Genomic DNA, 16,944 nt, shown 5'->3' with positions numbered 1-16,944 from the left:
AGAGAACGAATCAATACACAGCTGCTACACTCATCCGTAATACATGTAATGTCGGTTAACTTACATATATGCATACATATACTTAAATAACATTATGTGAGAGTACACAGGCTGCTGGTATAGTTTTGCCCCGCCCCTTCGCTACCTGCGGAGGTAGCGAAGGGGCGGGGTGAGACTAGTGCTGGTAGTATTTATGTGCATGCATGTTATCATAGTTTTGGTGCCTATTACATAATAGTATAAATTTTTCATAACTTTTGGATAGTAAGCTTAATATTATTGCAAACCACTAAGTTCAGTAAAACAAATTTACAATTAAAAAAACAATCAGTAGTGACTGTTTGCTTTGAAGCACCTGCCCTGAATTAACTGTGACACATCACACCAAGTAGTTAGATCTATGTATCAAATCTCCTGAAATCTGATAATGTAGCCATAATGCATAATTCATGTTAAGTGTTGTGATTAAACCTGATGAGATTCATTTATATTTCCATAGATGATGATCCTGCTAGTCAGATATTCCAGCATTACAGTAATAGAATATCACAAGTATCTCTCACTGATAGCTGTATCCAGTTGTTATATACAGAAGGATTAATCACTGAGGATACACAAAGGAAGATTAAGAGATGTGGTGGCTCATTAAATGATACATTAAGAGAATTAATGATTGCAGTATCTGATAATCACAGTAAGCTGAGGTCACTAGGAAATATATTAATGGAATTAGAAAAAGCTAAACCTTTAGCTCAAGATATTATTGAAGACTGTGGTAAGAGTGATAATTATACTAATGTACAGTATTATTATTATTTATATTTCTTAATAGATAAAATTATTAATAATCCAGTGACTACAGCTGTAGATAGACCAGTTACCAGTAGTACAGTCCATCATTTTACTCCAAATGCAACAGCATCTTCAGGTACAGTTATTAGTTTAAATTGACTCTTAGTAATATTTATTATTAGTTGGTGAATTCTTTTTCAATGCAGCACATCAGTCTATGTTTGACGAGATCAGAGGAAATTTTATTATTCTTATTGATGAGCTAGTTCCATTGATATGTCAATCAAAAGCATCCATTGAAGAAATGAAGTCATTTCTTCAAAAATTTCACCCAGAATTGAGTGCTGAGCTGTCTGATGCTGATAGCATTGAAGGCATTATGAATATCGCTGTCAAAAAGTGCCGAGTCAATAATATCTCAATAGTAAAAGCAATTGTGAAACGTTTTAAAATCAATCGAGCAAAACATCTGATATCAGAATATGAGCAAGAAGTAAAGACAGTTAGTGGATCATTGAAGGATTTCCTTAGTCAGAATCAACCCGAGCATTTTCTCATTTGTGAAACAATTCAGTTTATATTGGGATGGGAACCAGAGGAGCATTCACTTGATGACATACGTAATCTCTTAGAGGAAGCATTTAAAGAATTAAACAAAAGGATTATTGTACAAAGCATTCATCGTGGGAACTCCATCATTATCATCTGTTATAGTCCACATCATTTACTAGCTGCTCTTCTCTTTGAAGCACAAGACAAACTAACTGTCTTGAAGGAATTTAATTTAATTAAACTAACCATTGGCCACTACACTGTCTATGATAAAAGGATCAGATACAAAGTATAAGATACTGTAACTGTATGAGACCTTGTTAATATTATAATACTGATTATAGGTAATGAATGAGCATCTTGCAGAAGATATTAAACTAGCTGATGAAGAGGAACAAGAACTGAGGACTTTGCTTGATTGCAAAGAAGGTGTGTGAGTTGATCTGTTATACTCAATTGCTGGTGTTACTTATACTAATGGTATAGGATCAATATTAGAACAAAATAAAGAACTGAATATTATCAAAAAAAGAAAAGGTATAGTTGATAATCATTTGAACAATCAGTACAATTACCTTATAAATTAAAATTTTCATTGTGTGATTACTGTAGAGTCTAAACTGAAAGTGAAGCTATTGACTAGAGGGAAGTTGATAAATAAAATATTCAAATCAAAGAAATCAGAGACTCAGTATTTCCGAACCTCTCTCCTAATGAAAGCAGGTACTGACTCTACTAGTATAATCAGTCTATACAACCTTATCACAGGAAGAGAGGAGGCATTAGCAGAGTATAAGAAAGCGATTGAATTACTACAAGAAAATATATCAATAACTAGAGTACAACTGCTGATGAGTCAAAAGGCAAATACTCACAGTATGTGATACATTAAATCATTAACTGATTGATATATTATATATATATATAGAGAAGGATCAGTGCACACAATCGCCAACAGCAAAAACTATCTACACAGCTCATTATGACTATCACGGAATATATGATAATGATCTTTCATTCAGTGAGGAAGAGCAGCTTGAGATATATGAGAAGACAGAGAGTATTTTGTGGTGGAAAGGAAGATCCTTGGTGACTGGTGATGAGGGATACATTCCTAGTAGTTATGTTTACTCAATGTTGGAGTCACTTCAATTGTTAGAATTTATACTGTCATTGGAAGAAGTGTCCCTTCCTATTCTACAGAAGATAAGGAATGATTCATCTCATAATGATGAGAAAGCTTCTCTTTTTTTGGAGACTATTAATGATGATCCTATTATGATATCTGCACTGAGACAAGACAAGTGGCAACATGATATTGGTAATTATTATTGTGACACTCATAGTGCAATTATGACAATGAGTAGTTTTGTTTTATAATTGTATTACATTGAATATAAACATAATTATTATTATGAGTAAATATAAATGATAAACATTGTTAATGTATATATGCATATTAATTTTAATGTATATAGACTGTGTGTGAGTTATTGCATAATTTATTTATAATTATTAGGACTCACTGGGGGAGTGGACTGGGACAGTGACAGTGTATTCCTTCACTCTCCATCTCCAGTTCAGTGCAATGAAGTGATTAGTAATATTAAAGATCATAAGGAGATTAAACTTGACTCCTCATCGACTAATAGTACAGTATCTCTACTATCATCAACTAAACTGCTTTCACTAAACCTGAGGAGACTTGTGATATGGTGGGCTCCATTAACTAACGATTGTATCCAGTACTTATGTATACTACTAACTAATAATAAAACAATACAAGAACTAGACATCAGTCGCTACTCCATTAGTGATAGAGGAGTTACTAGTATCTGTCAAGCACTTAAACATAACTCTACACTTACCTTAATTGATCTTTCTTATAATCCACTCATCATTTCTAGTGGGGAGGCTCTTTCTCACATCCTAATCAATAACTTAACACTAGTTGAACTGGATCTAAGGAAGACTTCACTGTCTACTGAGTCAGTAATACTCCTTTTCCAGTCACTAGTGGATAATAAGTATGTAACAAAACTCAGGCTAGACTATCGACACAAAGAGACCTGTATTACTTACCCTATCTATCACCTCATACAAGACAGAGTAGACTGGTACTAGTCACTCTTGTGTATCTTCATCAACAACAAATGGCCAATCAGAATGCAAAAGAATGTGTTATTTTTATTATAATATTTCCATCAGCTCATCTTAATTTATTTTAAAGGCATAAAAAATTATCATTTTGGCCATCACTGCAAGTAGTATACAGGCTGCAGTACAGGTATTGTTAGCAGCATCAAATGTAAGAGCAAGATTAGAACTACTGATAAACTGAGGGAGACAAGCAATAGCTAGTATAAGAAGAGAGAGCATAATTATCCTCTTTGTGATGATTGTTTACTGTTTACTCCTCACTCCTTTCACAATATTCAGAAGAGCCTGACTAATGACATCAGACATGATGCTGCATGTATGCAATGCATGGATACATTCAAAAAATGTACTCTAGTCCAATAAATTGTTAGCCAAAAATTTGCATGTGATGTGGTAATAGAGTATCATGATCAATTTGCATACTTTCTATAAAGTAAAATATTGACTATTCATACATAATGCATTAATTTACTACAATTATTTTTAAAGTCTAACAACTACATGTACATGTACCTAACAACTTCATTATCCAACCCATACACACAAAAACAATAATTATGTATCAATTTGTTTCATTAGTACATTGTGTATGTATTCTCATTATTTATCATACAGCTCATAAGTTAATTCATCATCGTATCATCTCCATCAACCTTTATTACAAACCACTAACATGAGTATACGTTCTTTGAACATTTGCTAATACATACAAGTACAACATCATGTCTGACGTCATTAGTCAGGCTTTTCTGAATATTATAAAAGGAGTAAGGAGTAAACAGTAAACAATCATTACAAAGAAGGTACTAATGCTATCTCTTTTTATTTTACATGTAGTTATTGCTCATCAATGAATAATGTACATAACAAACATGTTGATTACAAATTAAGGAATAAGTACATGTACATACATGTTTCAATCAGCATGTGGTTCCTGCCAGTCCTGAGTCCTGACCACAAAAAATTGCAATTAAATGTCATTTCAATAATATGTCACTGAATGTATAAATAGGAATGATGCACATGTTATATACATGTACAAGTTCAAGCTTTTGTGTCCCTTCAATTTACTGGCTAATTCCATTCTCTTACTAATAACAATGAGACCATGCTGCTCAAAATGTCCAGAAAGGATTCTGTAACTGGGACTACTTGAGGATCAATCATCATTGAGAATACTAAATGGGCAATGTAAAAAATTACAATGTACTTGTACATGTGTAGATCTTTACGTGCCTTTTGGTAAAGATCAATATTACATGTAGATCGGGTATCTGTATTAGCTAACATTGAATATGGTACCACAACAGTGCATGGTAATATCGGTCATTAGAATAGTGGTAACAAAGCAATATTGGTGCATTAATGCATCATTTACTTTTGTACTAGAAACACGTAAAAGTCAAATATGAAACTTTGTAATATCAAATATGATACATTAACTTTCAAAACTTACAAAAAAGTAAGAAATTTTCAGTCATACATGTACATGTAGATTACATTAATTTTCAGTCATATACAAAAATTTTGAATATTTTCAGGATTATTTCTTGAAATAAGAAAGAGATTAATTTAACTATTATCCATTAACTATATGTACTAACCTGATACATGTATCAAAAGATAATCCATTGATGGAAAAATACAGTGCATCAGATGACATCTTCCAGCACTAAAAGGGTGGGATGAATATAAATGGGCATGGTTAGTGGGCATGGTCTTACCTGGTAAATTTTTGACCAATAATGTATGTAATAAATGAAATATTCTCTTCATAACTGATAAACATGGATGAATAGAACTTATTATACACTAATGAGCTTCTCAACAAATTAGTCTATGGAAAGAGATTAATACAATATTGTTATTATTATTATTTATTGTTATTATTATTATTATTATTATTATTATTGTTGTTGTTGTTGTTGTTGTGTATACTTATAATAAATATTGTGAATAATAATATAAAGGCAAAATTTTAAGCAAATAAAAACTTGTGAAAATCTACAATACAGATAAATGCACTGTACATATACATCAGTAATATTATTGTATGGATAAAATAGTCATTGGTACCAGTTTTTAAAATGCTTGTAAACTCAAAATGTTTCAATCGGAATCCAATCAAACTTTCTACATAGCACTGATAAGGCTCGGAAAAACATGGGCTATAGCCTTTGCTTTTTTCTGAAAATTTGATTCATTTTAAAAATGCTTGTAACTTGACATGTATTAATTGAAATCAGCTAAAACTTTCTACATAGCATAAAGACATCAATATGTATCAGAAAAGGAAAAAAATTGGGGAAAATTTGGAGGCTGTAAAAAAACCATGGGCTATTATAGCCTTTGCATTATTCCAAAAATCAGCTCATTTTAAAAATGTTCATACATGTACATGTAACTCAAAAATTATTTTTTGAAACCAGTTGAGACTTTCTACATATCATAAGGACATCAATATGCATCAAAAATTGTAATAAAATGGAGATAATTTTGGAGCCATTTCTTTAAAAAAATATGGGCTATTTTTAAGAAAATGGCTAATTTTTAGAATTCTGATATACGTGTACATACGCTGTACATGTATAATATCATAAAGATGTCATAAAGTATTCTTTCATACTTACATAGCCCTTTTTATAAATGATGATTCAGTCTATAAAATAATGATTCAGTCTATAAAATAATTTCCTTCTCATGCTCAATATTCTAACCAGAATGAACAAACACCATATATACATGTAACTAATCAAAAGTTAATTGACAAACAAAAATGATAATGTACACATAAATGTACATTTCTGGTCATTAAACTTTAGACCAAATTTACACTTGAGCCATATATAATTATACGTGCACATGTATGAGGTATAATTAAGAATTTCTAAATTTTATGACCTTGAAGACACATAATGATTTTTAATGATGAATTATTTTGGCAAATGGCTATGAAAACATCAAATTCTCCTTCCTAGAAAATTAGAAGTATTATAGTTACATGTATACAATATTACATGTACTTATTATACTATGGAATATTGTAAATATCAAAAATTAAAGTTTAAATCAATTTTGAGCAATAATAGACAAGGAATGCAAGTGGGCATGGTGATAATAATCGACCATCACATTCTGCCAACCTTAATCAAAGTCTTTATACACGGTCAATGACTCAATGGAAGGGAAGGGCTTGTTCAGATGCCATATCCACTGACAACAGACCATCAGCAAAGCATTAAATTCAAACTGTTACAGCTAGATATAATAAAGAGAAAAAAATTAATCTATCACACAGAGGTCACAATTAGGATACTAAATGTTGGTGCATAATTTAACAGAAGTCCTTGTACATTTATACTACATGTATATGTACATGCACATGTACATGTACATGTACATGTATATGCAAGCAGTGCAAGGTATATTGTCAAAAAAATTAAAAAATGCTAGGAGAGAATTCAATTTTACTCATACTGTACATACATGTACAATGCATACACGTACATGTACATGTACAAGTGCATGTCCTAATGATGTGGCAAAATTTTGAGCTAAATCTGATCAAAATTGGATGTTTTAATGTACATGTACTACATGTAAATAGCTGGAAAATTTGGCAACTTAAAACTTTGACAGTTTTGCATCAAAATTGCCTACATATAATATTGGTGGTCTCTTAATTTGGCAATTTACTATCTTGCCTTTCCTTTAAGCACTCTCAGCTTTTCTTAAAGCTTTTCCTAGCCCAAAATTTTGACTGAAATACATCAAAAGTGGACCAATTTGGCATTTCCTTTCAGTATCATGTGCTCATAGTAGAATCTGCCCATTGCAATTGTTATTGACAGTTATAGTCTTTGCAGTTTTATTTTGAACCGCCAATCTGCCAAATTTAATTCTCAGCCAAATTGTTTGGCAACATGTATCAGAGCAAAATCCTGTATTTTATAGTACAAGACATAGGCCAAATTTGATGAAATTTGGCCAATAACCTGACCTTTAGTACATGGATTTTGGCCTGATTTTTTTAGCAACTTTACAAATTGAACATAAGAAAATTTATATGTATCAGAAAAAATTGTAAAAATGGAGAATTTTCTTCTTTTTAAATTTAACAAAATTGAATAAAGAGATTTTGCAATTTAAAATTTTTTTTGATACACACCATGTACTTATGTCGTGTAGAAATTTTGAGCTACATGTACATGTACATGTAATTCTAATCAAATTTGAATTTTTAAGTTACTTCAAAATCAGGACAAACTCCCTGTACTAGAGTACAGGTCATTGTAAATTTTGTTAAAATTGAAGAGGAGAGAATTTCCAATTTTATAATTGGGATAAACATACAAAAATACTGATAGACATACAATGTACTTGTGTTGTGCAGAAAGTCTGAGCTACAAGTAATTCTGAACAAAATTCAAATTATATATGATTTTAAAGTTGCTAAAATTTGGCAAAGCATACAAGTAAAAGGATACACATGTACATGTACATACCACTGACTGTGTGTCCAAGCCTTGTTGTATTGGTACCAAACACACAACTGTACGAGAGACCAGAGGAGGTGGGGGAGGGGCAGGATGACGAGTGGAATAACATACCTCAAGATACTTTGAGTCTCTGGGAATGTGTCGGGTAAATGAAACACATATTTTCTATCAACACTCTAAATAGTGAGAGACATGGAGATAAAGGATTACATGTACATTGTACTTGTACATTATGTACATGTACATGTATATTTACTTTGATGCAAATTTTATAATTCAATGTTGCTTGGCAAAGCTCATCTTAAAATACAAAAAACAATAATATTAATTTGTTCATTAATAATTTTGTTTAAATGGCCACTACTCAATAATTTTCGTTGGAATCAACTCAAACTTTTTATGCATCACAAAATGTACATTTACGTGTCCTTTCCATTTTAAGTGATGAAGTGATAAAGAAAGTTACTGCAAGATACAGGCTAACTACACATGTAGCTATATGTACATTGCTTTGCTGACTCATACATGAAGATCATACAACACACAATTAGCCTATGGCTGGCTTAGGCTCGCCCCTTTAATGTTCTACATTACTCCTAGTTATCTTATAAATTTAGAAATGGCCGGTGTACATTTACAAGTTTTAGTTTTTGTGTTGTCTTCAATAAATAATGATTTACTGGCTAACTCCCTTAAAACAGCACTTGTTTTCAAACAGACAATTTTAAAATGCATGTCAAAAATGATTCTATACCTGAGGATCAGTCATCAGTGAGTATACTAACATTAGCAATGTATACCGTATAGCGGGAAAAATTGGAGGGGCTAAAATTTGCTGAATTGCTAAATTTTGGTGATTGGTGGATTTTGATTTGGTGAATTTGTGGCCACGTGCCATTGAGCATGCATATATAATGGCTCAAAATGGAGGATTTTTATTTTGGTGAATGGCTATCAAAACACCAAATTTGTCAAATTTAATCTCATCCAAAATTTCCAGCTATACGGTAAATCACAATGTGCATGCACACATGTAGGTCTGTGCCTTTTGGTGGAAGGACAATATTGGATGGTTATCTGTATCACCTAATATTGTCCACGGTAATATCGGTTATCAGAATATTGGCAAGAATGTAAAATTGGTGCATTAATGTATCATGTACTTTTGTACCATAGACATGTAAAACTTACAATGTAAATTTGTAACATAATAAATATATAGTATTTTTTAAAACTTACGAAAAAGGTAATAAACTTTCAGTCATAGCATAAAGTAAATTGATTTTCAGTCATAGAAATTTTGAATATTTTCAGGAATGACAAACAGACTAAGTACATGTACCTGAAAAGAGAGTGATCAATTAACTATTATTGATTAACTGCTAACCTGATACACATATCAAAAGGTAATTCCACTGATGGACAAATATCAGACAACATCTTCTAGCACTATAAAAGAGAGGGTGAACATAAATGGGCATGGATAGTGAGTGTGGTCTCACCTGGTAATTGTTTCACTGATAGTGTACAATACATGTGCATGTATGTAATAAATGAAATATTCTCTTCATGTAACTGATGGACATAAACGAGCAGAATTTGTTATGCTTCTCAACAAAAAACAGTAAATTAGTCTATAGAGAAATAAGAAAGAAAAGCAAATTAATAACAATTATCATGAATAACATGAATAATAATATAAAGGTGAAATTTTAAGCAAATAAAAACTTGTGAAATATACAATTTTGATAAGGATTGGCTCAAAAATTCTACATATAAATACACTGTATATACATGAGTATAAAAATTATTGTATGGAGAAATACATGTAATCACTGAGCACAACAAGTTTTTGAAATGCTTGTAAACTCAAAAAGCTTCAATCAGAATCAGGTCAAACTTTCTACATGTACAATGTACATGTAGCCCTGATAAGGACATCAATATAAATTTAAAATGTAATAAAAGTTGGGGGTCATTTAAGGCTCATTTCTCAGAAAAAATGGGCTATAGCCTTTGCTCTTTTCTAAAAAATTGGCTCATTTTTAAAAATGCTCATAACTCAAAAATTATTTGATGGAATCAGCTGAAACTTTCTAGTTTCTACATATAATAAGGACATCAATATGCATCAGAAAATGTAAAAAATTGGAAGGGTGATTCAGAGCCTTTTTGGAAAAAACCATGGGCTATAGCCTTAGCTTTTTTCCTAAAGTCTGCTAGATGAAGTTAAAAAATGGTTATACATGTATCATGCAAATTGAAGTCAGAATTGGCTCAAACTTTCTACACGTAATAAGGACATCAATATGCATCAGAAAATGTAATAATAATCTGGGGCAATTTTGAACTCATTTTTTGCAAAAACCATGAGAATTAGCTTGCTTTTTAAAAGGCTCATAACTTGAAATAAATTTGTCGGAATCAGCTGAAACTTTCTCCATAGCATAAGGACATCAATGTGCATTAGAAAATGTAATAAAAATTTGGGCTAATTTTCGAACCATTTCATAGAAATACATGGGCTACAGTACAGGGTATTTTTAATAAAATTGCTAATTTCTAAGATTCTGATATCATAAAAATATCATGAAGTATTCTCTCATACTTACAATGGTCCTCATTTTATAAGTGATGAATGATTCAGTCTATGAAATAATTTGCCACTCAAGCTCAATATTCTAACCAGAATAGAACAACTTGATAAACAAAATGATAACATACATGTACACGTACATTGCAGGTCAGGTGATTGGCCAAATTTCATCAAAATTGAATATAAAGATTTTCCACTTTAAATTTTTTTCTGATAACACACCATGTACTTATGTTTTGCAGAAATTTTGAGCTAATTCTATATAATCAAATTTGAATTTTTAAAGTTCTTCCAAAATTAAGACAAATCCCCTGTACTAGAGTACAGAATCATTGTAAATTTTGTTAAAATTTAAGAGGACAAAATTTCCAATTTTATAATTTTTTCTGATAGACATAAAAGGTACTTGTGTTGTGTAGAAAGTATGAGCTAATTCCAATCAAAATTGAATTTTATATGACTTTAAAGTTGCTAAAATTTGGCAAAGCATACATGTAAAAGGACTAAACATGTACATGTACATACCACTGATAGTGTGTCCTTACATTGTTGTATTGGTATCAATCATACAGCTGTACGAGAGACCAGAGGAGGTGGGGAAGGGGGTTGAAGATGAACGGAATAACATACCTCAAAATACTTTGAGTCTCTGGGAATGTGTGAAGTAAAAGAAATACATATTTTATATAGACAAGGAGATAAAGGATTACATGCACTTGTACATTATGTACATGTATATTTACTTTGATGCAAATTTCATAATGGAATGTTGCTTGGCAAAGCTCATCCTTAAATACAAAAAATATTAATTTGTTCATTAATTTTGTTTAAATGGCCACAACTCAAAAATTTTAGTTGGAATCAACCCAAACCTCGACCCAAACTTTTTATGCATCAGAAAATGTACATTTACTTGTCCTTCCCAAGTTTCTTGTAATTATAACAGTAAATTTAGATCACTTCAATATAATATTGGACTTAATTTTTAAGCTGCTATGCTTTTTCGTACAGGTGCAAGGCATACCATACATGTACATGTATGTAGTGTACTATGCTCATTTGTCCAGCCATGTAGTAATTCAAAATTTGACTGAAATTAATGTACAAATTTAAACATTTAAACTACCTTGTCTGCCATTTTTCTGTCATTAGTAACTCCATCATTTTCATAATCAAATCTCTCTTTTACTTAAGTACATCAAAAGGTCAAGATAACTATTTCTTTCAATACCGCCATGTTGATGGTTAAAATAACAATAATTGCTTGGGCCCCGCCTAAAACTAGCCCCTCCTCCTATAGCCTATAGCTTAGGGCTAAGCTTGTTGCCTTGTTCTTTGATCAATGGCAACTAAATCCATGTCTTGTTCTTCTTCTCTGAGTCTCTTCTCTTCTCCTTTAACTATTGGTAATGTTCAGTAACTATTTATGTATCATTGAATATGATTTTAGAGCAACTTATTGATGTACTTAATCTGTTGAAGAGATGTGGTTTCCCTCAAACAAGGTGGCATGAGCTGGGACTGACACTAGGACTATATAAAAACACACTGGACATCATTAAAAGGGACAGTGACACAACTTATGAGTGTTTAACTGAATGCCTTTCCCAGTGGTTGTCCAGAGCTGATAATGTTGACAGTAAAGGAGGAGCTGCTTTTGACTCACTGTCAGATGCTCTTAAATCTATGAATGAGAACGCTGTAGCTGACAAGTTAGATCAAGAGAGTAAGTTAATATCACTGATTGTATTAGTATTGACTGTATATGTGTGTGTATTCTTTATGTAGAACATAATGCATGTTCGGCACTGGCTATTGATATATTCAACACTCATCATCCACTCCTCTCTCAGTTTCTCACTGATCCTGTCAGTGTAGCTATTATGCTTCAAAGAGAGGGTGTCATAACAGGACAAGTATTGGCTAGTGTGGAATCAGCTAGTCCCTCTGTTCCTAATCAACATGAAGTCCTGTTAGCTGCCATTATAGTAGCTATTCAAAACAAGTATAGTTTACTACAAACATTTGCTAGTGTACTGTGCAAGTTCACTGGTAATATAAAACTAGGAACAATTATACAAAGAGACTATGGTGAGCTAGTATAATTTTCTCAATAAATTTGATCTTTTACTTTTAGATAAAACATTTCATGAACATGATCATTTGATATTGGATGAAGAAGGTATAATTATTTATATGTACAATAGTAACAATCAATTATCATTTTGTTCATTTTAAACTCAAGAATCTTCTGAATCTTCTGGTTGTGATTCAAATAAATCAACACCTAATTATGGTGAGTGGTAATCTATGTACACTATTACATGCAATAGTCACTTTTTTCTACAGGTGGTCCTCTTTACATTCCACAATGTAAGAGTCGAGATTTTGATGAGCTTCATGCTAAATTTGCTAAAATGTTCTCAAACGTTCGCAAAGCTATTTCTAAATGCCCACCTCCTTTAGAAGATCTTAAGACTTTCATTGAAGATTTTAACTCTGACCTTGAAGCAGAACTGAGTTTTATTAGTAATCTTCAAAGTGTAATGCGTCTAATTAGGAAAAATTGCAGTCTCATTAATATTGTGATCCTTGAAGCTGTTGTTGAGCACTTTGAGATTAATGATGCTCAGAAATACATTGATGATTACAAGAGGGAAATTGATGAGTCATGTCGTAGTTTGTCAGTTGATTTGTGCTTGAATGAGCCATTTGATGTTGTTAGGGCCAGTCCTCCTCTTAAATGTGAAACAGCTACTTATGTACTAGGATGGGAAGCTACTGAGCATAAGCTAAAGGACGTTACAGATATTGTATCAAAATCTTCCGGTAAATTTATAAAGCTGATTAACATCAAAAGCATTGAATCTATCACCATCACTTGCTCCTTTCCTCACTCTCTTACTGGAGCTCTCATTATAAAATTGAGTGAGAATCTTGAATTATTAATAAAGAATGGTCTAGTGAAGCTTACTGTTGGATACTGCACAATATGGAAAAAACAGGTCTGTACATGTATTTATGTGTATGTACATGTACATGTATACTGTCAATAATTATCACTAAAATACAGGAACCACTGGAAGAGGATCTACAGAAGATAAAGGAACAATCTCATGATACAAAGGTATAATAATTATTTTTTGTTTGATATTATTTTATTATTATAATCAACAGAGACAGAAAGAACTTAAAGAAACTGTTCAGCAACTGAGAAACATACTTAATGAAAAAGAAAAGGTACTTGTTTGTTGGGGTATTACATGTATAGTAGGAAGTAATACTTCAATGTATAAGAGCTTATTGTTGGAGCATGTTATTATATTAGTGTAGCTCATTGATGGATTATAATCACTGCATGATTCATTATAAAAATACGTACATGTAGGAATTGAATAAAATCAAGGAAAAATTACAAGAAATGTCATCACTGAAAAAAACTAAGGTAATTATAATCAAACATTGTTTAATTATAAACAGTATTGTATTGCAGAATTATTAACACTATCACCAATGTTTACTTAATGTGAATGCTTATTGTAATTATAAGAGTATTGATCAGAATTACATCTAGTTATTAGTATATACATGTAGTATAATACTTAGTTACTGATAGGAGGATCAAAATGAAGAGGAATGTGCACTAGTGGAATTAAAGGAAGTAAAAGAAGCAACTAATGATTTGAAAGAGAAACTACAAAGTAATGTGGTAACTTTGAAGTGTCTCATAATGAGTGATCTACTAGTCACACAGCACTGGGCTTTGCCTCGTGCTGTATGTATGGCTTTCTCGACCACACCTCTCATGCTGCATTTCCTGTACAGCATGGGGAACCATGCTTTAACTAATACTTATTTCTTTTAGGAATAAAAAAAGAATATGACATTAAATGTCATACAGATTCTGCTTCAGGTCAGAAATTTATGATTTCTATTATTATTAATTGTTATTACAATAGCAGCGTCATACAAAATCATAAAGGGAATGAGAATGGAAAAAGAACAAATATTAACAAATAAAACTGGTACTGAATTATAATGTATGTGTCAGTGTATTATAATTATACTGTGATAGGTTTACTGGATTGGAATGAGTCATTAATAGATATTAAGAGAGAAATAGCTGAACTACAAGAACAGATATCATTAATGAGTGTACATATACTAAATGAAAGAGAAGAGAATGAAGAATTGATGCATAAAATAAAAGGTACGATTATTTTTATTAATACATTTGTAATTCATTAGTAATGTACAGAGTCACTGATAGATTATAAAAGAGATACATTGAAACTGGACCAGGAAATATCCAGTGAACAGACACTAGTTAAAAGAGAAGTGGATCAACAGGTTATTCATCAAGAGATAAAGGAACAGTTGGGTAAACTAATAATAAGTGTGGAATTACATCAAACTAGTAAGTACCCATCAAATACCTCATGTAATTAATTGGTGAAGTTAAAATTACTGGTGTAGCACATTTGTAGTTTTGTGTATGCCTGTACACACGTCAAAGCATTTAGTAAAGCCACATGTACATTCAATGAAACGAGTGTACACAATTTTCACCTTTTGATGCAATAATGCTTAGAAGTTGATATAAAATTGGCCAAATTTTATTTTTGTGTTCATTTGCGTTGTGTTTTATGACAAGTGTAAACCGGCTTCAGGGTAGAGCCCCTAATGTTATAATATTCTTCTGGTTACTAATGTGTCTACTGTCTACAGTTCAATACCTAACACTATGTAATAATGCTTATATTGTATACAGTAAGTATGTAATATATAGAACATGACCCCGAGTGGTGTATCAGATATACACGAAAATGATATTCATAATCCCGAGGGCGTAGCCCGAGGGATTATGAATATCATTTGAGTGTATATCTGATACACCCACGAGGAAAAGGTCATGTTCTATATTGTTTGTATTAAGGGAAGCCATAAGAAGGAAAGGTTATGCGCATGCTCAGTACAGTGAGGTCAACTTAATAGTCACATTGCAGTATAAAGATGTAGTCGGGCAGCCAAGCAACCGGAAGTCCATATAAATTGTGTATAAACCTATTTCTCGTTCATTGAGCAACTGCGTGGGTGGTAGCATACATAGATACATGAAAACTTGGATAGAATCAGAGAACTATCACAGCAATGGACTTGCCACAATGAGAGATAAAGTGCTTGATCAATAGAGCACATCATTTATGAAAACAGCAAAGCTATGCTGTTTTATGGGGAACTTACAGCTAATTTTGAACACAATAATTCTATTCCTTAGAAAAATTTTCCCTCACAAGGAATACTTGTAAGACAACAATTACCTTGTAAAGACACCTTTTAAGTACCACATACCAAAATTTCATGATTGCACTCCAAAGAATACTGAAGTTACAATTTTTTTATTGTTAAGTATAATTAAATTAATTAAAATTTATTATAAAAATTGTAATAAATCATGATATCTTTATCCAGGAAGAAAATAATTGGGATCAAAGTCTATATCCTTACAATAACCTTCATCTATAATGCCAAAATAGGCAACCAGATACTTAACACAGTTCATGTGAGTACAAATATGAACGAAAATTGCGGCTCTCATGAAATCTCAAGATATCTTCCAAATACAGGTATAAAGAAAGTTGAAAACCACTGCAATAGCTACAATTTACATATATATCAAGAATTATAAGCTATACTTATGGATACAACAATGCTAAACACACACAAACACATAGCTAGGCTACTTGCTGGGACCTTTAATACCTTAGAAAAATTTTCCCTTTTCTCCTACAGCAATGAAACTTTTGCAGAATAACAGGCATATATAATACTAATAAGCTACCTTGTAACTGTGATTGCATTCACTCTATTTTACAAGTTATAGAATTTAATATGATTTTTGTGTCAGCCATTTTAAATCCTTACAGTGGAAACAAGCACCTGAAACACGAACAGTTCTTGATTATAAATGTAGAAGATCAGTTAGCTACATCTCTATCCAATGCTAAAAGTGCAGAGAACAGCAAAGTAACTGTAGACTTCTTAGCTTTGACATAAACAATCAAAATAGGCAAGTGGCACTACCACACTAAAAGTCAGCCATTTTGAGAAAAACGTCACTTCCGGTCAGAAATAAGAAATCAGGCTTGGCTGCCCGACTGGATGGCTGAACTGGAAGGAGAACCACAGAAGAAAAAGCTGAAGTTGGCTGCCTCTCAGAAAGAAAGATTCAAATACGTCAGTACCGAAGAGATGAGCGAATTATCCAAGGGTTTCACGCCTGCCAACACCGAAAAAAAAATACAAAGTGGGCCTTGAAATGTTTTTGTGAATGGCGATCTGCCA

General features: G+C 32.0%; 1 protein-coding gene and 2 long non-coding RNA genes across 9 annotated transcripts in view; 1 reads left to right on the top strand and 2 right to left on the bottom strand.

Annotated features, from left to right (window-relative positions):
* Positions 1 to 4,359: 4,359 nt before the first annotated feature.
* LOC109583866 (uncharacterized) lies at positions 4,360 to 11,844 on the bottom strand. Of its 7 annotated transcripts, none has more exons than XR_002185733.1 (9): positions 11,726 to 11,844; positions 11,145 to 11,248; positions 10,616 to 10,684; positions 9,391 to 9,637; positions 9,243 to 9,345; positions 8,017 to 8,179; positions 5,229 to 5,341; positions 5,109 to 5,176; positions 4,360 to 4,682 (listed from the first exon to the last, which is right to left on the bottom strand). It is a non-coding gene; the product is annotated as an uncharacterized LOC109583866 (long non-coding RNA). The 7 variants fall into 7 exon arrangements; XR_002185730.1 differs by lacking the exon at positions 10,616 to 10,684 and adding an exon at positions 6,648 to 6,762 and having other exon boundaries at positions 8,010 to 8,179; XR_002185731.1 differs by lacking the exon at positions 10,616 to 10,684 and adding an exon at positions 6,648 to 6,762.
* Positions 11,845 to 12,285: 441 nt separating this feature from the next.
* LOC109583857 (kinectin-like) overlaps positions 12,286 to 16,944 on the top strand; it is a 7,276-nt gene continuing 2,617 nt past the window's right edge. Inside the window, exons 1-13 of the mRNA XM_019999358.1 lie at positions 12,286 to 12,325; positions 12,388 to 12,690; positions 12,737 to 12,781; positions 12,845 to 12,895; positions 12,949 to 13,604; positions 13,673 to 13,726; positions 13,777 to 13,839; positions 13,988 to 14,044; positions 14,216 to 14,300; positions 14,465 to 14,512; positions 14,559 to 14,624; positions 14,675 to 14,809; positions 14,858 to 15,016. Of these exons, the coding sequence (XP_019854917.1) occupies positions 12,286 to 12,325; positions 12,388 to 12,690; positions 12,737 to 12,781; positions 12,845 to 12,895; positions 12,949 to 13,604; positions 13,673 to 13,726; positions 13,777 to 13,839; positions 13,988 to 14,044; positions 14,216 to 14,300; positions 14,465 to 14,512; positions 14,559 to 14,624; positions 14,675 to 14,809; positions 14,858 to 15,016 (1,762 nt within the window). The remainder of the gene's footprint in view (positions 12,326 to 12,387; positions 12,691 to 12,736; positions 12,782 to 12,844; positions 12,896 to 12,948; positions 13,605 to 13,672; positions 13,727 to 13,776; positions 13,840 to 13,987; positions 14,045 to 14,215; positions 14,301 to 14,464; positions 14,513 to 14,558; positions 14,625 to 14,674; positions 14,810 to 14,857; positions 15,017 to 16,944) is intronic.
* Positions 16,364 to 16,938, bottom strand: LOC109583867 (uncharacterized). Its single transcript, XR_002185736.1, has 2 exons — positions 16,442 to 16,938; positions 16,364 to 16,400 (listed from the first exon to the last, which is right to left on the bottom strand). It is a non-coding gene; the product is annotated as an uncharacterized LOC109583867 (long non-coding RNA).

Source organism: Amphimedon queenslandica, unplaced genomic scaffold (assembly GCF_000090795.2).
Source record: "Amphimedon queenslandica unplaced genomic scaffold, v1.1 AMPQUscaffold_13274, whole genome shotgun sequence".
NCBI classification, from domain to species: domain Eukaryota; kingdom Metazoa; phylum Porifera; class Demospongiae; order Haplosclerida; family Niphatidae; genus Amphimedon; species Amphimedon queenslandica.
This window is presented reverse-complemented; position numbering and strand designations above follow the sequence as displayed.